This window comes from Aspergillus karnatakaensis (genome assembly GCF_047715665.1).
Source record: "Aspergillus karnatakaensis strain CBS 102800 unplaced genomic scaffold BJY04scaffold_6, whole genome shotgun sequence".
Taxonomy (NCBI): domain Eukaryota; kingdom Fungi; phylum Ascomycota; class Eurotiomycetes; order Eurotiales; family Aspergillaceae; genus Aspergillus; species Aspergillus karnatakaensis.
The window spans coordinates 393,354-414,224 of NW_027395718.1; the positions used below are offsets into that span (position 1 = coordinate 393,354).

The window sequence follows — 20,871 nt, forward strand, 5'->3', positions numbered from 1 at the left end:
TCGTCGTGGAAGCTGCTCATCTTTCACCGAAGCAGCAAAAGGTGACGGTGGGTCGAACAGGCCCGGAGCCTTAGCAATCGGGCCAACAGCGCCATCACGGACCAGGCAGACGTGGAGCTGCCAACTCAACCTCGATGCATAAATCATCTGCATTGCTTGGGCAGGCAATCCATTGTTGCGCGGGGGAGTACCTGCAGAAGGCAAACAGCATTTCAAGACGATGTTCCACCTCATGTCACAACCCCGTCACCAACAAGGTCGGCTTTGCCTTACCCTGATCGGAGATAGGATACGCAGAAAATGCGGTGAGTGCGAAGCTAAATCTACCAATCCTGATTTGTTTTTGTTCTATCTCTTTGAACATCCATCTTATGGCTCCAGATCCGAATCTCAAAGGACCCGAGATGACCTTTGGGGGCCTCCTGGATCAGCGATGCGAAGTCTCCCGCAGCAAACATCCAGGCTGATACGCATTGCTATTAAATACTTCAGGCATAGGCGCACAAAGGCTCCCTCACATGATCGATTCTTCATGCATGACAACGTATCTTAACATGGGCTCGACATGCAGATAAACTGGGCTAATATGCAGCTAAAACTGCTTGCTCACACGCCGCTAGTAACCATGCCCTGTCTCGGTAAACCACTAGTATCGGCCATACACTTACGGTCACGTTCGCTGTATATTACCAGCTTGAAACCTTTGGGCACTCGTGCTTCCCTTAGGCTTGTACCAGGTACCTCCTTTTAACTGTCGCGCTTCAGGAAAAGCAAGGTATACGGTACCTCTTGCTGCCACACAATCCTGGAAACGCCGGAATTCACCCGGTTTCCAATTCAGCCACTCAGAGTCCGTCTCATTTGCCCAGCAGGCTCAATTTAGATGCTGGCGTCGGATCGGCTGTATAAACATCAGCACCTCATCAAACACCCAGCCTCATCTTACATGCCTACGCCTCCTCTAGCTTCAACCTTCAACACTCGGAAGACATTAGGTATCAACCAAATCCTCCATTCGACCCTGAGACGCCACGACATCATCCTGAGATGCGCCATCTCTGCGATTTCAAAGAAAATAAGCGCCCTAGCGGATCCCTGCTCCAGCTGACTTTTCGATCTGCACATCGAAGAGAAAGGAAAGTTTGGTCAAAGTCAACGTAGGGCTGGAGCAGGGATTAAAATGACTTGCATCTGCGCAATATAATTCTGAATAGGTCAAAAAAACCCCTAGCAAAATACGGTTGAGCGGGCGATGTATTTGTGCTTATACATCTTAAGTCTAGATGAAGCAAGCGAACAGAATCCATCTTGAGCGTCACTCCCAAGACATGATGTTTCTGGCGTGTGCTAGACGACAGCAGTATGACAGTGCTGCATTCGCTTGAAGCTTGAGGAGCGGCCACTTCTGAGGCTATCTAAGCCCCCCGTCCTGAGATGAGAGGACAACAACAGACTTGTAACAGGGCTTGCTTGCTTGCTTGCTTGCTTAGGGCATTTCTATTCCCTCGGCGCTTACCTGCACGCCGTACAACCACCCGTATCGAGGCGAGATCCCGTTTATCAACCCAAAGCTAACTACAAACAATTTGTTGAGACAAACATCTCTAACCCATGAGCGACAGAGACTGTAAGCTTGCATCCGTATACGTGTCGCGCAGCAAGTTAAATACGTATACGTGCACAGCCTTTCATCCCAGGAATCCAGACGAAACTTTATGACGTTCCTTCCCTCAGGGGGTGGCAGCGCCGACAAGAGATCGAGTGCGAGACCTATCACTTCCAGTCGGCTCGGTCCGGTACAGGGCCGCGATGGACAGCCAAAGATGGAATAGGCAGGTGTTGCGGCGCATCTATTGAAACCTAGGCGCGAAGCCCGAGGTTTCTAATGCTCGCCCATCAGGCTATCTTTCTATACGTAATTTCTATTTATATGCGCCCCTGTGGGGAGAGAATTCTTGATCCTCATGAGGTATATTTATACCACCCTCGGCAGTGCAGTTAAGTGGGTTATGATACGAAGAAGGTACGGGCTTTCCTCATACTGTGTGATATATATACAACCGCATATGAACAGTATGGCTTAGCACGATACACGATGGACTCCACGAGAGTTGACTACCCCAAGAGATTAGGACTGCTGGAAATGCCCGTAGAAAGCAGGACCGACGACTCCGAACGTATCTTGGGTCATTTGTTCTTCTAGGAATCGGGGGATATTGAAATGAGTGTCTGCTGAATTCTCATGGCTTTTCTTAACATTAGTGCACTTAGTGGATGCTATTCTAGTTTAGTCCAACCGGCCATGGTGTCGTAGGGGGCTCATTGATTTCTAAATAACAGGTGGCATACCAGCGTGCTTGGCTCGCTGAATTCAAGACTAGTAATGTGCTAGCAGAGTGTGAGTATGCGTGTGATTTACAATTGTTATAGTATAAGTGGCGCATTCGAAGAAGAGTATATATACAGTAATATATGGAGAGAGGAAGTGCTCTTGTTGTTGCATTGTGTTATTTCAGCATATACTGGCGTTGGTATCTTTTGTATGTTACGTTATCAGTTTGAGCGAAAGGCCAGCCTACAGCTTAAGTCCGATGTTGACGTGAACAGCCTTAACCTGGGAGTAAGCCTCCAGACCAGCTTCACCTAGTTCACGACCAATACCGCTTTGCTTGACACCACCGAAGGGCACGCGGAAGTCGCTGTCGTTGCTGCTGTTGACCCACACCATACCAGCCTCAATATCCGATGCAACACGGTGAGCACGTTCAATGTCCTTCGTGAAGACAGCAGCGCCCAGACCGTAGGTGGTATCGTTGGCGCGGTTGACGGCTTCTTCCTCGGTCGAGAACTTGGCGATCGCGACGAAGGGGCCGAAGACCTCCTCGCGGTAGATGCGCATGTTGTCGGTGACGTTTGTGAAGATCGTGGGGGCGATGAAGAATCCCTTACCGTCTTTGACGTTCTTGTAGGGGACACCACCGTCGACGAGAGTGGCACCCTCTTGCTTGCCGGCTTCGATATATGAGAGAACACGCTCGTACTGCGCCTTGGTGACCTGGGGACCTTGGAAGGTGTCGTCGGAGAATGGGTCACCGACCTTGCTGGTGGTGGCAACGGCCTCACGGAAAAGCTTGATAAACTCGTCGTAGACAGACTCATGCACCAAGATGCGAGAGGTTGCTGTGCAGACCTGCCCCTGGTTGTACATGATACCAATGTGCGCCCACTTAGCAGCCTGCTCGAGGTCTGCATCTGGGAAAACAATCAGAGGAGATTTGCCACCAGTTTCCAGGGTCACGTTCTTCATGGTTCCCGCAGCCATCTTCATAATTTCCTTACCGGTCATGGTTGAACCGGTGAACGCAACCTTATCAATATCTGGGTGAGTGACGAGGGCGCTTCCAGCCACCCTACCAAGGCCGTTCACGATGTTAACAACACCTGGCGGGAAGCCAGCTTCTTTAATAAGATTGGCGAGGTATAAAATACTCAGAGGAGTCTGCTCTGCAGGCTTCAGAACCACTGTGTTACCGCAGGCCAGCGCAGGGCCCAGCTTCCATGCTGCCATGGCCAACGGGAAGTTCCAAGGTATAATCTGGCCGACCACACCAATGGGTTGACGGAGAGTATACGCAAATTTAGCAGGGGTGGTGCTGATCGTTTGACCGTGAATCTTGTCGGCCCATCCAGCACAGTACCGGATGGTATTGACGACTTCTGACACATCGTCGTTCAAAGACACCTGATACGGCTTGCCTAGGGAAGTCAGATGTTGAGTCGTATAGAGTTGACGGGAGTTGCTGACCGTTATCCCATGTTTCAATTGTGGCCAAGGTCTCTTTGTGTTGTTCAATGAGATCGGCCAGCTTGAGCATCAGGATGCCTCGATCCGTAGCAGGAAGCAGCTTCCAGGACGGATCTTTGAGAGCCTTGCGAGCTGCCTTGACTGCGGTATCAATATCTTGTTCACCTGCTGCATAGACCGAGACAATCTCTTGTTCATCACTACATTGTACATCAGTTGAATGCCAAGCAAGAGCGCGGTGAGCAGATACACATACCTGGGGTTGATGGAGGCGAATTTATCTCCGGACTCGGATTTGACAAATTCGTTGTTGATAAACAGACCAATAGGCTGCTCATACTTGCGCCCGTTTGGGGCCGTGAGTTGGACGGTGAGGTCAGACATGGCGAATGGTGAGGAATGGAAATGGCGTCGGGTATGAAGGGTGGAGGTAAAGGTCGAGAGGCGAAGTCCACAGAGACGAAATCGAAGAGACAGAGGGGGGATAAAGGACATATAGAGATGGTCGGAACCCGCGGAGGGGAAGAAGGGATGGTTGAAGAAGTGAAGGAGGGGGAGGGGCAGCAGAAGTTGGAGAGCTTAGTTACAGCAAGCTGGAGCTCCAAGTTCCAACTGATAAAAAAAGATAAGGGCTTGGCAACGGAGCTGGCCCCTCTTTCGCATACACTTACTCTTCTCAGCAATTCTATGAGGAGTCCAGAGTCGGGAACACCTTTGCTCTTCGCGATCGTTGCCCTCATCCAGAGCACAGCCATTATTATGAGTGATCTTCATGTGTACGATAAGCCGACGACCATGAAGAACAACAACTGCTGATGACCAAGGACTAAACTAAATCTTTCGCGGGCCTTCAACTCCACTTGCCCTATCTACTCCGGAGCAAATACTGTAGACTGTGAGTTTGCCAGGCCATCGTGAAATGGTCTGAGGACAGTATTGATACTAATTATACATTTAAAAGAAAGAAGACATGTCCATTTCAGCTCCTTTGCAAGCTGACTGTTGCCCCAGATGTTACGCCTGATATTCACTCGCTAGGCTTCGACTCTGCATCCACGGGGGCTGCGTCCTCCTTGGTGGGTTCGCTGCTCTCGCCCTCCTTCACTAGCCCCATGATGAACTCCCATTCGCTTGGTGTCACTGATGAGACACTGAGCCGCCCTTGCTTGAGCATCTGAAGGTTCTCGAGAGGTGCTTTGGGGCTAGCGTGGGATTTCAGTGTATTCAGCGTCACCAACTCATCAAACTTGCGGCGGAACTCAACATGGACCACAACCCATTTGGGGTCTTCACGCTTGGACTTTTCATCGTAGTACGGGTGGGAGGGATCAAATGCAGACTCTGAAGAGTAAACGATTAGTTCAACAGCCCAATAGCTCGGTTTCCGGGATATTTACCGTCCGTGGAATGCTCTCGAACGACCTCCATGATACCGGCAATGCCTGGAATCTTGCAGTTTGAATGATAGAAGAAAGCAAGATCACCCTTCTTCATAGTCTGCATATGCTTTCGGGCTGCTTATGTGAGAGGATATTCTGGGGAGAAGATTTGCGGGGCAAGCTTACCGACAGGGTTGCGTACACCTAACAGAGAAAGAGTATCAGTTGAAGCACTTGATATGGTCATTTGATAAGTTGAACACGTACCGTCCCAAGGCTCTGGCTCCTTCGCGGCACGCAAGTCATCAATGGAAAACTTCACGTCCTTCCCCTTTTCAATACGTGACTCAGGCTCTGCCTTCATCAGCCAGTACTGGTGTCCGTCTTTATCAGCAACGTTCTTCACAGCTTTGTCGGCTGTTGAGGGCTTTGGCTTGGGTGTGGAATTAGTCGTGCCATCTACGTCAGATTTCCTTGGTCTACCACGGCCCCGCGTAGCGCTGCCCGGTGTCTTCGGCTTGGGAGTCGCTAGTCCATGTCAGGAGTGAAAAGGAAAAGGCAAGAATGACGGAGATTTAACACGAAAGGCAGACGAATGTGGAGAGCGCAAAGACGGACTGGAGATAACCCGGGAATAAGTACCTGCGGCTGCTGGATTCTTACGGGGACGACCGCGTCCTCTCTTCGGCCCTTCGGGGCGAGCGGGGGTTGGGGCATCGGGGTTTTTGCGAGGGCGACCTCTACCTTTCTTCTCTCCTGTAGCAGGTGTTGGCGGAGTAGAAGTGGTAGTTGAACGAGCGACCTATAATTGAAGGAATTGTCAGCATTCAGAAGACCAAGAATGTTTTCTTGCGCATAGAGCATGGTAACACAGGCTTGACCTTGCTCAGTAACCTTAAGTGCTAGATTGCGCGTAACAATTGTGCGCTAACAAGGTCGAGGCCAAAGGGATTCGGCTTGACGTACTCTTTTCGCTGGTGTAGCAGCCTCGCCGGAAGCTGACACGCTGTCCGACTTGCGCTTCCTGCCAAGGGCCATGATTGATGAGAATATAGATGCGATGGTGACGGAGTTCGACGAAATCAATTGTACGAAGACAGGAGAAACCTGCCCTGTACAGAGATTCGGAAAATAAGAGAAAAGTGAAAGGAGTAGGGGGTGTGAGACGACGTGAGGTCGATGCAAGTAACCAAAGGAGTTTGAAAATAAAAGTTTCAGGGAGTCGACAGGCCGAGGGACGAAATGACAGTTGTTAGTCGCCAGAGCTACCCAAGTCAATTACTTGGAGATTGGGCCAATATAAGCAGGACTCTCTGTGCAATCTCCGAAAACTAAGAAGGCAATAAAGCTGAAGTGAGGAGACAGAACTGCTTACCACTATTTGTCGTTTCGGCCACTGATTTCAGAAGTCAGGAACAATGAAGATAACTTTATTCAAAAGTGAGGTCCTAGCTGTCAACAATAATTCATCGGAGCTCGTCGCGGACGCGTCCGCAGCTCGCGCTCCCGGTGGGCCAGCAGATCATATCACGTGAAATTTCAATATGTTCCAAATCGAGGGCGCGTCAATTTTGCAAGTACTGAATAGGAGTGGGCCACCGATCAGAACTTTCAAGCTGTATTCAAAAATTGCTCGGTTCTATATCTACAAGTGCGTTCGAATCTGACTCTCCAGGTGGTAGCCCTTGTTGAGCGTTGCAGTCGACCGAAGCACTGGCAGTTGATACCGGAGGGGACGACCTTCTCCGAGTTGGCCGAATCACCGGCTTCGTCCCGGCAGGCGATGAGCCAACACACTTCTCCAACCTTCAAGCTCCTATGATTCAATGTGGCCAATGAAATCCCGAGACTCTTAATGGTCCCCTCAAAGTTCAAACTCAAAGCGGAATTTCCGCGCCATAGTCCGTCCCCACATGATGAAGCCAAGGTCGGGGGATTCGCGAGTCTGTTCGCAACCAGGACTCATTTTGAGCTATGATCCTCGCTGATAGCTCGAAAGCTGAATAATGTTCCCTTACTGCTCCTTCTCCCCGAGGTATAACTCCTCTCAAGTCCCCTGCCTCCGTGTTCCATCCGACAATTCGCCATGGCAGAGACAGCGGCTCGCCGTGATGGCCTCGAGGCAGAAAGCCCTCAGGGATCGCATACAACTATCGGACAGAACACCGAAGATAGAAATCTGACCAACTTCACAGCAGCCACGGACAACCACGATCAACTTGCTCAGCCTGCACAGGGCGACAATAACCTGCAAGCCCCGATTGATTATCTTTACCTTACTTTTGATACTCCCTTACCACTGCCCGTGGGTCTGTCTTCCCCGCAACCCGGCCAGCTAGCTCCACCGCCATGTCCAAATCTCTCCCAATATGCTTCGCCCTTTCGCTGGTCCGAGACGCGCAAGTCAGTGATAACCATGATATCCTGCGGCGTCACCGCTATGTCAGCTTATGCAGCGGGGGAGTATACACCCCCAGCAGATGAGCTCACTGCGCAGTGGGATGTGAGTAGAGTCGTCTACAACTTAGGAATAACCCTGTTCTGCCTTGGTTTTGGAATTGCGCCTATGGTCCTGGCTCCCTTCTCAGAGATTAATGGCAGACGGCCGATTTTCGTAACTAGCGGGGTCGTATTCACTGGTGAGTCGCAGCCATGATTGAGCGCCAGAGGGATGATCAAGTGGGATTCTCTAACAGAATATAGTCTGTCTTATTTGGTGTGGTGCTACGGACTCTTTTGCTGGATTGCTTGCAGCGAGGTTCTTCTTGGGAGTTGGTGGATGTGTGTGATATATCTCCCTCAGCCGCGTGCAGCGTCCCTGACTGATTTGTCTTCGCAGCTACCTTCTCGACCATGGTCGGCGGCGTAATCAGCGACATCTACCATGCAGAAGATCGCAATACACCCATGTCCTACTTTTCTGGTGCGGTCCTATTCGGAACGGGCTTAGGCCCGTTGATTAGCGGGTTCGTTCAACAAAGAGCCAGCTGGCGATGGATCTACTATTCTCAAGCGATTGCTGCTGCGGTCTTTCTGCTCATACTGTTTTTCTTTCTGAAAGAAACGCGAGGAAGTGTCCTTTTGAGTCGGAAGGCAAAGGCCTTGAATAAGTACTATGATGCTCTCGAAGAAGCTGGCTACTACGGCGTGGTTTTCGATTCAAATGAATTGTCCGAGAAGCAGCAAATCCAAAGGATCCGGTGGAAAGTCAAAAGCGACGAAGAGCGGGAGACACTAGCAAAAATGATATCGATCTCGTGCTACAGGCCATTCCGTGAGTCCCCAGCCAGCATTATCCTGACAATAAGCCAGAGTCTCGGCCCCGCTAATATAGACCATATTAGATCTCCTGTTCACCGAGCCAGTGGTGTTTTTTTTCTCGCTCTGGGTTGCCTTTAGCTGGGCGATTCTGTACTTAAAATTCAGTGCTGTACCGTTGGTGTTTTCAACCAACCATCAGTTCAACGTCGAGCAGAATGGGGCTGTTTTCTCAGGTGTGTCCCGCCAACAATAGCCACTCTTATGTTTTGTTTCTACTGACGCCCAACCACAGCGGTCTCTGTTGCCTCGATCATAGGAACAGCGCTCAGTGTGTACGGAGAAAAACTAGCGACTCGAGTGGGAAAGATGTCGAGTACACCGGAAGGGCGTTTGTACTTCGTGTGTGTCGAGTCGATCTTGATGCCGATAGGTCTGTTCTGGTTTGGTTGGACATCATATCCTTCGATACCTTGGATTGTCCCAACCCTTGCCATTGGTTGTTCAACAATTGGCATTATGTCAATATATCTCGCCACATTTAACTACCTTGCTGATACGTATCACCGATACGCCAGCTCCGCAATCGCCGCTCAATCTTTCTGTACGTTTACTGTCGCTGCAGCGTCATGGTTGGCTATGTTCGCTTCTCGTCGCTAATCTTGTCTAGGCCGCAACGTCCTCGGAGGTGTATTCCCCTTGGTCACGAATGCGATGTTCACCAACCTTGGGTACCCAGCAGCCTGCAGTCTTCTTGGAGGAATTGTAAGAGTGTTTTGCTCACCGTGGTGTTCGTCAAGCTAACGACAGGCAGGGTGTATTATTGACCGCTGTGCCCTGGGTGTTAGCCTTCTTTGGCCCCAAGATCCGCGCTAGAAGCAAGTTTGCGAGTGTAAGCTACTCGAACGGTTCGCAATGACATCTATGAATGTATATTCATTGTTTATAGGAGATTATGCACCACGATTGATCACTCAAACGGGCCAAGACCTATCGTATCGAGCACATCACTGCCGTTATCCCTAACAGCTGGGGGGTTTCGAGCTCGTCCACACGACAGGACAAGCCTGAATTACCGGGAAACTTGCATCCTAAAGAGGACCTCATTCGAGCCATGAATCGCGAGGCAACGATAAGGACAAGGATAAAATACAAAAATTACACAGAGGGCCGTGTGTTAACTAAACTTAAGATATCTAGCTGGCTATCGATGACTTGACCAGCATTTCACTAATTTTCTACAAGAACCAGGCTGCAAGGCCTCCACAGACTCTGCCGGCGTCGGTGTCTCTAGAGTCTAACGACTCTGTTTGCACCATTTAGCCATCTTGGCCTTATTCGCCGCTTCTATGGATTCTAGCTCCAAGGCCAAAACTTCTGAAGAATCATCTTGGTGATGATGAGAGAAGATTGCGCCATCGGTAATGATCTCCATTGGCCACCGAATTCGAACTGTCGGCCGAGCTGTGCTTCGCTCGAATGGAATCGGCCGACAAACGCGGGTGTAATCAGGGCTGGAACAAAGAGTGTAGACAAGAAGAACAAGGAGCAGAATGTGAGAATATTGATAGAAGAGCTTTCTTGAGCTCAATCTCGGAGCACATTTTTATGAAGGAGAGGGAGGCAATTTGGGTGATGGGCGGAGAAGGCTGGAGGCTGGACTCGCCGTCTCGGTGCAGTAGTAGTTCCCCGACCCGGGCTTTGACTTCTTGAGTTCCCGCCGGGGCGGGCCTTGCCCACGCTGCATGCTTCCGGCAGGCGGTCGGCAGATTGCGTGATCGATCAGAGGGGGAGGAGGGGTAACCCCATCGAGGGGCATTGAAGCATCTCGAGGGGTCCTCCTATTTATTTAGTTCTCTCTAATTCTTCCTCTTTCTGCTCCAATCCTACTCGACTTGTTTGTTCTTCTTCTCACTCACCAACTCCTTGCTCTATCTCACACTATTCACAATGGCTGACGAACGCGCTCCCCCGTGAGTATTCCAATGCATCCCCGTTCTCCTCTATTGCAGTATCCTGACCTCTCTTTCTAGCCTCCGCCTCGGCTCTGTCGCCCCCAACTTCGAGACCGACACCTCCAACGGTCCCCTCAAGTTCCACGACTACATTGGCGACAGCTGGGCTGTGCTCTTCTCTCACCCTGTGAGTATCCTTAGAAAGCTTCAGAATGGCCCTGAGGACCAGTTGTCGAGGACACGCGCTAACCATTTACTCAATAAATCAGGATGACTTCACCCCCATTTGCACCACCGAGCTTGGTGCTTTTGCCAAGCTTGAGCCCGAGTTCGCTGCTCGTGGCGTCAAGCTGATCGGTCTCGTAAGCGGACACATTGAACGTGAATGGAGGCGCCAATTGAGCTAACACATTTTAGAGCGCCAACGGCACTGAGTCCCACAAGGCCTGGATCAAGGACATTGATGAGGTTACCGGCTCCAAGCTCACCTTCCCCATTATCTCCGACCCCGAGCGCAAGATCGCCCACCAGTTCGACATGGTTGACTACCAAGACACCACCAACGTCGACTCCAAGGGTATGTATCGTATATGACTGCGCTAGCTCAACTATACGCTAACAGCAACCATACAGGCATGGCTCTTACCATCCGCTCTGTCTTCATCATCGACCCCAGCAAGAAGATCCGCCTCATCCTTACCTACCCTGCCTCCACCGGCCGCAACACTGCCGAGGTCCTCCGTGTTATTGACTCCCTCCAGACTACCGACAAGCACGGTGTTACCACCCCCATCAACTGGCTTCCTGGTGACGATGTTGTCATCCCCCCTCCTGTCTCTACTGAGGACGCTCAGAAGAAGTTCGGTGACGTCCGCATTGTCAAGCCGTAAGTTCCACTCCGGACAATGGTCTCTGTGAGCTTTTTGACTTGATGCTGATCAATACACAGTTACCTCCGCTTCACCACCCTCAAGAAGGACTAAATTCGGACTTAGCACCATCGTAATGTTGGGTAGCTGGTGAACTGTGGTCCGTGGGACTTTCTGGATAAACGTCCCGGGGTACAGGAAAAGAGAATGGAATCTAAAGTGGATTTTATTAATATTTGATACCTTATGATACAATGACCAATTTATTACGTGTCACCAATCTAGGATTATTTTATTTAAGGATACTACAGTATTCGCCGTGCTCACCAGAATCAAAGCCAAGTGCTTCAGCCGCGAGGTTGTGGAAGGACACTACTAGTTTTATATTGTGGCGTAGTAAAGCGACAAGGGACGATGAACTAATAAGCCTGCATAAGACCGTCGACAAACTGCAGCCAACCAGAATAATTCGAGAATTTGAGCTGAGATTGTTTTCTGATTGCTCGAGCGGTCAATTACCCCGCTTAGGATGTCCACAATATTAGTCCTTTTGACTGTAATTTTTTCACAATGCGTGTGGACTGTTCCTGACAGGTGATTCTGCAGATATTCCTGTCATGCGTAGGTGGAAGACAGATAGGGAGGTAGATAGTCAGTCTGCGGTTTTCTCATGAGATTTGTTTGTTGAAAGATCAGCAGTGTATTTTTTGCGTATTTACTTTTCTTTCACAGGCAGCGGTTTGAGCCTCAGCTGTCAGACCGATTTGACTTCAATATTGTGGTCATCGTCCAACGGCTTTCTGCTCCACCACAGTCTAAACCACGCTTCCGATTCTTCCTGCCGAGTCAGACATCCACTCCTGGGCATTAGTGACAGTCTGCTATCGCTGCGACCGCCCTGAAGAAGGATCCGCACTGTCTTTGGAGGTCTGCTGGACAAAGGTTTGGTCTGGTTCGGTGGTCCTTCGCTTCCACGGTTTCCCTCCTTGTGCTGATCCATAATACTCTTATGACAGGTGGTTGGAGCACTCACTCCCCTTGCGACTGCTAGGCTCTCTCCTTAACGAACCTCTTCAGCTCCCCCTCGAGCCACGATCTTTCGAGCCGGCCGTCCAGCGAACCTTTGCCTGCCTCCCTCGGAAACAAAGCGTTGGGATTGGGAGCGGCGGGGAAGCCACCAAGCGTGCACTGATTGCTTTCGTCCTCCCGTCTGCCCCTGACCTGGCCAAACCGTCTGCTACGAACCGAACGTCGCTTGTCCAGTCTAAATTCGTGGAATTTGCACTTAATCTCGGTGACCTATATCGTGATCGGTTTAATTCAAACTGCAGCCCTGTTTGTTCCTGCTTACGACGCCCATGCTACCCTGCCGCTTCGAGATTTTTCTAGCGCCGCGCACGGAGATAAGCTATTGAGAGCAAGCTCGGGGGATACAATCGCACTGGAAGGACTCTACTCTGGGTTGGTTCTGGGACCCGACACTTCTTCGCGCCCCAAATCAGCTCTTGCGTCTCTCTGACGTGTCCTGAATCACTATCCATTCCCAAGAGGCGTCTTGCGATAGTCTGATCGGCAGTGCCCGTGAGGGTCTCTGGCTCTCAAGATGATGTCGAGAAGCCAGTCGAGTCTGGGCCATTTGGATTCATTCAGAGACGAGCACCCTCACTCTGGTGTGTCTCCAGGTACACCGGCTCCAAATTCGTCTTCAAACCCCGTCAATCTGTCAGGTCTCGTCTGCAATGTCCGGCGCACCTCTGGCCGCGAGCCTCCTCCTCTTGTAGGGGCAACTACCACCATTCTCGGCGACAAGCTCTATGTTTTCGGTGGTCGGATTCTTTCAAAATCTCGGCCACACTTGACGTCGGACATATACGAGCTGGACTTGGTTCGGCGTCACTGGTCGAAAATCGAGGCAAATGGCGATATTCCTCGCGCGAGATACTTTCACAGCGTCTGCGCACTCGGGGATAACAAGCTTGTTTGCTACGGAGGCATGTCCCCCACAACAAGTAATCCCAAAGATCCCGCGAACAATGGACAGGAGTCACAACCGGAAGTGGTGGTGATGTCTGATATCCACATATTTGATGTCCCGACCCGAACCTGGACCCGCGTGAACACACACGACTCCCCGCAAGGACGATACGCACACTGCGCGACTATTATTCCGTCCAATGCTTACTTCACTTCTGCGACCGCACCACTCTCGGCTATTCACCACAATCCCGCATCTGCCAATCCGCACCAGGGTTCGATCGGCGTGGATATTGATGGCTTCGGTGGAGCAGAAATGGTGGTGGTGGGTGGCCAGGATAGCACAAATCACTACATCGAGCAGATTAGTGTTTTTAACCTGCGGAGTCTGAAGTGGACGAACACAAGCCCTTTGGGACGAAGCTGCGGCGCGTATAGAAGTGTCGCTGCTCCCTTGACCGGAATGACCTTACCTGACATCGGGAGTACATCCACCGAGGGTGAAGAACAAGAACCTTCAGATGACCAGGGAGCGACGGGCTGCCCTATGCTGATATACTCGAACTACAACTTCTTGGACGTCAAACTCGAACTTCAAATACGACTCCCGGACGGTCGCCTAATTGAAAAGCCTATGCCGAGCCAGACATCTCCTCCGGGTCTACGATTCCCCAACGGAGGCGTCATCAACGGTCACTTCGTAGTGAGTGGCACATATCTGACCTCTTCTAAACAAGAATACGCGCTCTGGGCGTTGGATTTGAAGAGCCTTACTTGGGGTCGCATCGACGCTGGGGGTTCTGTGTTTGGGCATGGTAGCTGGAATCGTGGGGTACTCTGGAGCCGAAGAAATACATTCGTCATTCTTGGGAATCGAAAGCGTAACCTTGTCGAGGATTACAACCACCGTCGCATTAACTTCACCCATCTATGTATGGTGGAATTAGAAGCCTTCGGCCTCTACAATAATCCTTGCAGAAACTCGCCAACTTCTGGGTACAGTTCTCACAGTGCGCCTTCGGTGCCTGCGTCCTTCCACCACAAACTGGCCCAGCTTACATCTGGTGGCCGGCCGTTTTCCAGCGCGTCTGATGAGCTGGGGCGACTAGCGCAGGCAGTGCCTGAAATGGCCGATATGGAACTTCAAGCCGTGGGAGGGGAGCGAATCCCTGTGAACTCACGGATTCTTAGCCGGAGATGGGGGCCATATTTCATACAGCTCCTCCGCGAATCTTCAGACACAACATCGGATGCAGCAACTTTGCGACCTGCATTGCAGCCATACCCAAGTCGCAACTCAAGTATTACGATAACACCATCATTAGATCATGGAAGTACCTACTCCAATGCCACGACGCTCGCCAGCAACAGCAACAACCCATCAAGGTCTCTCCTAGCCAATCTCGAACTACCTTCCGCCCACAGTTTACCCCCTACATCAAGACCTCGCGTTCTATACCTCCCACACACCGTCCTTACCCTCCAAGTCCTCGTTCACTATCTTTATACATCCTCGCTCCCGCCGGTCGGATCTCCACTTTGTACTCCTCAAATACTCTGCTCCCTGCTCCAGCTAGCCCGCCCGTATCAGGTAGACGGCCTTTTAGAAGCTATCGTGGAGCGTCTCCACCAAGTCCTCGACGGTCGAAATGCCGCTGCCGTTTTCAACGCAGCAGCCATGGCCGCCGGAGGCGGTAGAGGCACCGGCTTCATCAGTGGACCTGGCGGCACTCTTGAAGCCCTTAATGGCGCCCATGCCGCCAACGAACTCGCAAACGCCACAGGCTCCCTCGCTCTCACCGACAGCCGCCTCAACTCCGACTCCTCCGATACCGAGCACGGCACCTCCGCCGTTTCCGTTGCCAGCAGCAGTGCCGGTGGCGGCACCCGCGGTGTGCCCCTTCGCATCAACACGAACGTCTTCGCCCGCCGCCAGCGCAGCGACCGCGATGACTCAATCAGCAATGCGAGCACATCCTCGGCGTCAGCAACGAGCTACGACCACTCCGACTCAGAACCTCTTTCCGCGGACCCAGCTCGCGCTAGCCGTCGCCGCCGCGGCACCCACGGTGACATCGAAGTTTGGACCGGCGATCTCAGCAGCGTCATCGGGCTCCAGAAACGCGGTCTCCGCGGTCTCATGGAGGGTCGTCGGTTACGAGAGCGCAGCGTGAAACCACCGAGCTCGGGCCAAGTTTCCGCGGCTGCGATTCCGATGGAGTTTAATGGGCCGACTGGTGGTGTTTAATTTGTAGCTGCCACCTCCACCTCTACCTCTACATCATGATCATTTGTCGTTGCCGTATCCCTACATCCGACCATCTATCTACCCATCTATCTACCTATTCCTTATTCATACCTTCTCAATTGGACGATAAATACACACCATACCTGGTTCTCTCATCTCTCTTGCCCACTGTCTGTTTTGCATTTCTTCTCATATCCATTGCTGGCTGGTCAGTAGGTATTTGTGAATATCACTGTATGTGGTTGGAAAAGGAAGAAAGGGTGCATGCATGCATTTATTGATGTTATCATCATATCTCACTGCCTACCTAGGGGTGGGTGACCCTCAATTAGATCCATGGATGCATTGTATCTTGTCCCATGCCCGAGTAGAAGGTTTGGAAGGACCTCACTTGCACCTGCACCTGCACGGACCGTTTCTTTCCATCCGACTTGACAGCTTAGCCGGCGCCCTAGAGTAGAAAACGAGGTAGGGTCTTATACGAATCGAGCCACCTAGGTAGGCAGTTCCTCATTAAGTGACGAATTAACCTCCCACTTGCCCCTGTATCCACAATACTATTACGATACAGGCTAGACGAAACCATGGAGCCATTCAATCTCTTTTCAGATTGACTTCTTCTCGCGATTACTTCTCTCAAGGCGTTCTTCGCGCTACTCTCCGGGGACTAGACAGGACCCATTTCTCCCAAAGCCGTCTCTTCTCGTCCGTAACACTTATACCATCATCGCCAAGTTCGTCTACAGTTCGTTTTTTCAGCCTCTCCAACTCCGGGAAATTGGACGGATGACGTGTGTATCCGCGCGACGCAAAAGCCATTCGATCCGTATTGAGGACTACCTGGTGGTAGGATGGTGGCGGAGACGAGGCTGTTTGCGAACTGGGCGACGGATTATTAACGATGATTGAGAGCGGCAGAGGGGGGTTGTGGAATCCATTGTTGTTGCCATGACCATTGCTGCCGTTGAGGCCGGAGACAGAAGGAGAGCTAGCGTAATTGATGTCACGTAAATCAATGTGCTCTATCTCGTCCATCTCATCGTGGAGAACGGAGAGAACGTCACGCCAGCGCCCTCCATCGCAGATATAGACTCCCACCAGGCGAATATCACGGAGTTGACGACGGTGGCGACGAATTAGGGCAATTACCTCCTGTGAGCCGAGGCGCCAGCCTTGCATACTTAACGTGCTGAGTCGCTTCCACTGGATGCGGTGAAAGACTTTGTCAAGTGACAGCTTTAGCGGAGCAGTAGTTGCGAAACCGAGATGAAGGGTTGTTAGGTTTTGGGCGGCGGTGAAAAATCTGTTGAACACGTCTGAGAGACTCTCCGTATAACTGGCTAGATCGGCTCTTGTGCTGAAAGTGACGTCAAGGCAGGTCAACCGGATTCCCAGAGCAGAGAGTGTGGTAGATGGGGTCTGCAGAAGTCTGACAGTTGCTTCAGAGCTGATTTGAGGTCCAACAAAGCGCAGAGAGGTGCATTTGGATGCAAGCAAAGAACTGCCTAGATTCATGACTGCCCGGGCGCATGCTGGCTCCCAATTGAGAGATAGTGTCCCTTCTGGTAGGCGTTCTCGTATTTGGTCGACTAGCCGTTCGTCCGCTCCATCTTGCAATCGAAGGAGCTTGATTTGCTGAAGAGACGAAAAGGAAACGATTGCCTTTTGTAACTGCTCTCGGTCGTAGTCGCCCTGAATGATACTTGATTGATCTTGTAGTCGCGCTCTATGAATTTGGACGGTGGATGGATCATTCGATTCAATCTGGGAGAATAGTTGCGACCACTCTGGAAAACAGCGTTAGCTTCTTCTTGATCGCCGACTTAGAAGCTTTGAGAGGCTATTACCGCTTCCTTGGTAAAATGGTCGCACCATATACGTGAAATACTTGACATGACAGGCCAATTGCATGTCCACAAGCTGTTCAAGTCTCTGGAACCCCCTTCGCTCAAAGCGTAGGACAAAGCTGCTGAACTTCCTAGGTGTGCTGACATCACAGAACCGTCTACAGACGAGTCGAAAACGATCCAATTCGGACTTTTCGCCGTACACAAGAGCCGGGCGCCCATTGAGTGCGGGAGAAAGGTCATGCGGATTGACGGGGGATGAGGTGTTGGACGAGCTCTCCGCAGGGAGATAAAAGGAGAGAATTTCGATAATCAATTCGTTTGATAGGTCTTCAATGCGTCCTGGAGTGTCCGACATGGTTTCCGCACAGCGTGTCAGCCGCGTGTCCGGCCACTTGCGCTCCTCGCAACCACATGGAAACCAAGGCAATTAGTTAGGGAGCTGAAGAGGAAGAGTCCACCTGGCTCTCAAAAGTCTCAACAATTGAGAACGCAGAATCAGGTGGGCAGGTTAGGTCGGAAATATGTAGGAGTCCAAGGTCGAATAAGCAAAGATGCTAAAGAAGATTGCAGAGCATTGGCTGCTGGAGAAGTAGCAAAGGCACGACGGGAGGGAGGGAGAAATGAAAAACAAAACAAGATGAAGGACAAGAGGAGAGAGCAATCGAGAAAAAGAAAGGGTTGTGTCTCTGAATTTATATATTGAAGGGACGATGCATCTTGCCTGGGCCTCCGACTTTGCTATTCTCGCTGTCTGGCTCTTCCCTTTACTTTGGCCTGGCCACAACTGCTCGCTGGTATCAACTGCAGTCAAATCGAATAATAGGCGGCGGGCCACGGACACAGCGCATGCAGCACATTGACATGTCTGACGAAATGTCCCAAGTCCCACATTGCCAGTCCCATCGACCAGGTTGCTGAGGGTCATCGACAGTACCTAAAATCTAGTGACCCTGAAGGCGACTCCTCTGAACCAACCGACGGCCACAGATTGGACGAACGCTGGCACACGGCAGTCACATGATTGAAACAGCATGCGGATACCCAGCGCGAACCTGCAGGAGAAGATAGAAGGATTGGAAGTAGGGCAAGAGCTAGCTTAGGCTGAGTGTGTGGGTGACTGGGAGTGGGTGTGGGCTGGGTGGTGGTGGATGAGGAGCGTCGGGCGGGGAAGGCAGAGGGTCAGGACTCAGGACTCAGGAGCGCCGGGGCGAACAATCGTCGGGAGCAAAGGATTCGAAGAGACGATGCGAGACGATGCGACATGACGATGCGATGCCTGCAGGAGGAAGTTCAATTGCAGGAAAACCCCGCCGAGGGAAACGAATCACAGCCTCCTGTTGCTCCCAGCCCTGGGACAATTCTGTAACTGGGCAGCCTTCACGGACTGACTATCTCCAACCCCTGGCATTTAGGGGCCTGCTGTGGAACAGACACGGGAATGACCACTGCAGGCTCGTGCAGAACCCGATCACGAAGGAAGGAAAATAAAAATAAAAACTGAATTCGTGCAGACGATCCCAATCAGGAGCTGTCGTCGAGTGCAGGTGGTGAAGGTGAGGGGAGGAAAAGGAAGGAGAGGCGCTTCCTAAACACCGGCCGAGATAAGCCCACCACAGCCTTCCATAAAGACTTCAATCCATCTCCAATGGTTCTTCCCCTCCGCTCTCGCAATGAGATTTGTTTTCCGTCTTGAAATTGGACTCCGAGGGTCAAAGTGCGACATTTATTCCACTTCCTTGTCATTTGTTACAATTTCCCTCCCAGGGCAAGCATCCTGACGGGGGTGAACCCCCTGCAAACTAACAAGACGCGTACGTAGGCACTCTCATGGCAATATCTATCATTATTGCTCCTCTAATTCCGCTGTCTCAGAGCTAGGACCAAGACTCCTATACCTACACTATACTATATACATACATACAAATCTCACTCGTACATGGCCGTGGCACATCATATCATCGCTAGCTCCATCCGCCGTCGTCTGATGTCGGTGCTACTGATTTTCGATGCAAAGTTCTCGACCTCTTCAGCTGGTACTTCTCCGGAATGAATTACGTCGACCTCAAACACCTCTAGCTGCTTCCATCCCCGCTTGGCTCGCTCTTGGTTGACGGCTGCGCCGCCCGAGCGCGTCTCCTTGGATACTACCAGGGCGCTTAGGTTCTCTTCGGTAATGGTTGGCCCATAAGGATCATGTATTTGCACCAATCTCAAGGTTATCCCCGGCCGAATGTTCGTCACTATCGACCGTCCATTCGGTCCGGGATTATAGATCTGTTCGCTGCTTGGTGCGCCAGTTTCTGGCGGGCCAAAGTCCATGATTGAGGTCAAGAACTTTCCTGTACTGCGGCACCGCTCCTCCCAGCTTTCCAAGAACTGGGCATATTTCTTGTTCTTCAACATCTCGTCGCCGGTTACGCCAACTGTGATGACCCTCTCCTGGCCGGCGTCGCAAGATTCTGCGGGCTGTAAGACCAGTGCAGTCGCCGTGAGCAAGAGCTTGTGTCCGATATGAAAGTGATCAAAGGTGCCTCCTAAGATAACTGAGTGGTGCAATGCAGGCTCAGTTGGCTCGTCTGGTGTCACCAGTGATCTACCTGGCGTCCACTGAGGCGCTCCTGAGACCGGCTGTGGACTTCGGCTACCAGGTACTCGGTCTGAGGTGTGGAAGCTACCAAAAGCGGTTGCTAGATTTTGACCTACCGTGGTATCGGGATAGAATATATTATTCCAAAGACGCTGGGATTCAGCTAGCGTCTGCAGATCAATGACAGGGCCGTTGCGTTTCACAGCAACAGACTCTGTGGATTTAGGCTGTGTGTTGCGGATAGAATCATAATCAAGCAAGATCACGCGGGAGTCGATCCCACCGGGAGCCTCCATTTCAATATTTCTCTGAATGCAAACGGCTGCCACAAGCCTGTAAGTGTGTTCGACTATGCGTTGAAGGCTACCAAATGCCCTGGTTGGTGGTTGACATGATGGCGCATGTAGATCGGGCAGTGAAAGCGCAATGTCCAGAGTAGCAATGCGATTAGAACCATTGAGAGCTTTGACTAGCCTAGCAAAGACTGTAGACAGTGTTGATTCATAGACGAATTTAAATTGATCGAAGGAGATTGCTGGAGGAGGTGGCAGCAGAAGTAAAGCCGAAGGCGGGGAGATGCGATCTGAGGCCATCGCGGGGAAGGTGAAGATAACGAGGGGAAGCTTCTCCCGGCGTTGATACGGGCGTATTAGATCACAGAAACCATGAAACAGGGCCTTTTAAGAAGTCAAGTATGTTGAGACAATAGCCGCAGTTTTTCAGTGAGAACTTAAAAAAGAAGCAGAAGCAGAAGAGAGGTAGATGAGGAGGAGCATCAGAGCATCAGCGACAGAAGCAACCGAGGATGGCCGCGGTTGCTGTAAATTACTGTCACTACGATACACTTGGATGAGTCAGCGGCACGGGACTCGAGGGAACTGGACTCCAGCTTTGGGCGGAGATCAATCGAGATACTCCAATCTGAAGGTCAATTCATCCTCCAACT

General features: G+C 51.3%; 7 protein-coding genes across 7 annotated transcripts; 3 read left to right on the plus strand and 4 right to left on the minus strand.

Moving 5' to 3' along the window:
* The first annotated feature begins 120 nt into the window (after positions 1-120).
* BJY04DRAFT_135799 (uncharacterized protein) lies at positions 121-718 on the plus strand. Its single transcript, XM_073708579.1, has one exon. It carries the CDS (start codon positions 221-223, stop codon positions 551-553), a length of 333 nt encoding a protein of 110 aa, XP_073575365.1. The 5' UTR covers positions 121-220; the 3' UTR covers positions 554-718.
* Positions 719-2,575: 1,857 nt separating this feature from the next.
* On the minus strand, positions 2,576-4,189 carry BJY04DRAFT_214345 (aldehyde dehydrogenase family protein; the record flags this gene model as incomplete). The annotated part of the gene is made up of 3 exons (XM_073715195.1): positions 2,576-3,756; positions 3,806-4,005; positions 4,062-4,189. The coding sequence occupies 3 exons, from the start codon at positions 4,187-4,189 to the stop codon at positions 2,576-2,578; spliced, it is 1,509 nt and encodes a 502-aa protein (XP_073575366.1).
* Positions 4,190-4,596: 407 nt separating this feature from the next.
* Positions 4,597-6,876, minus strand: BJY04DRAFT_179942 (PUA-like domain-containing protein). The gene is made up of 6 exons (XM_073709980.1): positions 6,151-6,876; positions 5,827-5,986; positions 5,452-5,712; positions 5,371-5,388; positions 5,203-5,319; positions 4,597-5,146 (listed from the first exon to the last, which is right to left on the minus strand). Exons 1-6 carry the CDS (start codon positions 6,220-6,222, stop codon positions 4,833-4,835), a joined length of 942 nt encoding a protein of 313 aa, XP_073575367.1. The 5' UTR covers positions 6,223-6,876; the 3' UTR covers positions 4,597-4,832.
* Positions 6,877-7,138: 262 nt separating this feature from the next.
* Positions 7,139-9,667, plus strand: BJY04DRAFT_135817 (MFS transporter). Its single transcript, XM_073708580.1, has 8 exons — positions 7,139-7,823; positions 7,888-7,965; positions 8,024-8,458; positions 8,529-8,678; positions 8,738-9,046; positions 9,113-9,207; positions 9,257-9,334; positions 9,392-9,667. The coding sequence occupies exons 1-8, from the start codon at positions 7,271-7,273 to the stop codon at positions 9,410-9,412; spliced, it is 1,719 nt and encodes a 572-aa protein (XP_073575368.1). The 5' UTR covers positions 7,139-7,270; the 3' UTR covers positions 9,413-9,667.
* A 725-nt stretch (positions 9,668-10,392) lies between these two features.
* BJY04DRAFT_205310 (putative regulatory protein Ral2) lies at positions 10,393-15,488 on the plus strand (the record flags this gene model as incomplete). The annotated part of the gene is made up of 7 exons (XM_073713580.1): positions 10,393-10,415; positions 10,476-10,584; positions 10,667-10,759; positions 10,815-10,974; positions 11,031-11,283; positions 12,917-15,394; positions 15,425-15,488. The coding sequence occupies 7 exons, from the start codon at positions 10,393-10,395 to the stop codon at positions 15,486-15,488; spliced, it is 3,180 nt and encodes a 1,059-aa protein (XP_073575369.1).
* A 292-nt stretch (positions 15,489-15,780) lies between these two features.
* BJY04DRAFT_179967 (F-box domain protein) lies at positions 15,781-17,358 on the minus strand. Its single transcript, XM_073709981.1, has one exon. The coding sequence runs from the start codon at positions 17,001-17,003 to the stop codon at positions 16,125-16,127; it is 879 nt and encodes a 292-aa protein (XP_073575370.1). The 5' UTR covers positions 17,004-17,358; the 3' UTR covers positions 15,781-16,124.
* Positions 17,359-19,184: 1,826 nt separating this feature from the next.
* Positions 19,185-20,703, minus strand: BJY04DRAFT_135940 (putative pantetheine-phosphate adenylyltransferase). Its single transcript, XM_073708582.1, has one exon. It carries the CDS (start codon positions 20,516-20,518, stop codon positions 19,289-19,291), a length of 1,230 nt encoding a protein of 409 aa, XP_073575371.1. The 5' UTR covers positions 20,519-20,703; the 3' UTR covers positions 19,185-19,288.
* Positions 20,704-20,871: the final 168 nt, after the last annotated feature.

Excerpts from the sequence above, each read along its gene's own strand:
- BJY04DRAFT_135799 (XM_073708579.1), top strand. The coding sequence starts at position 221 with ATGTTCCACCTCATGTCACAACCCCGTCACCAACAAGGTCGGCTTTGC.
- BJY04DRAFT_179942 (XM_073709980.1), bottom strand. The coding sequence starts at position 6,222 with ATGGCCCTTGGCAGGAAGCGCAAGTCGGACAGCGTGTCAGCTTCCGGC. Across the intron at positions 5,987-6,150 it reads CTGCTACACCAGCGAAAAGA|GTCGCTCGTTCAACTACCAC; the intron begins GTACGTCAAGCC and ends CTTCAATTATAG. Across the intron at positions 5,713-5,826 it reads TAAGAATCCAGCAGCCGCAG|CGACTCCCAAGCCGAAGACA; the intron begins GTACTTATTCCC and ends GACATGGACTAG.
- BJY04DRAFT_135817 (XM_073708580.1), top strand. The coding sequence starts at position 7,271 with ATGGCAGAGACAGCGGCTCGCCGTGATGGCCTCGAGGCAGAAAGCCCT. Across the intron at positions 7,824-7,887 it reads TAGCGGGGTCGTATTCACTG|TCTGTCTTATTTGGTGTGGT; the intron begins GTGAGTCGCAGC and ends AACAGAATATAG. Across the intron at positions 9,208-9,256 it reads GCAGTCTTCTTGGAGGAATT|GGTGTATTATTGACCGCTGT; the intron begins GTAAGAGTGTTT and ends AACGACAGGCAG.
- BJY04DRAFT_179967 (XM_073709981.1), bottom strand. The coding sequence starts at position 17,003 with ATGAATCTAGGCAGTTCTTTGCTTGCATCCAAATGCACCTCTCTGCGC.
- BJY04DRAFT_135940 (XM_073708582.1), bottom strand. The coding sequence starts at position 20,518 with ATGGCCTCAGATCGCATCTCCCCGCCTTCGGCTTTACTTCTGCTGCCA.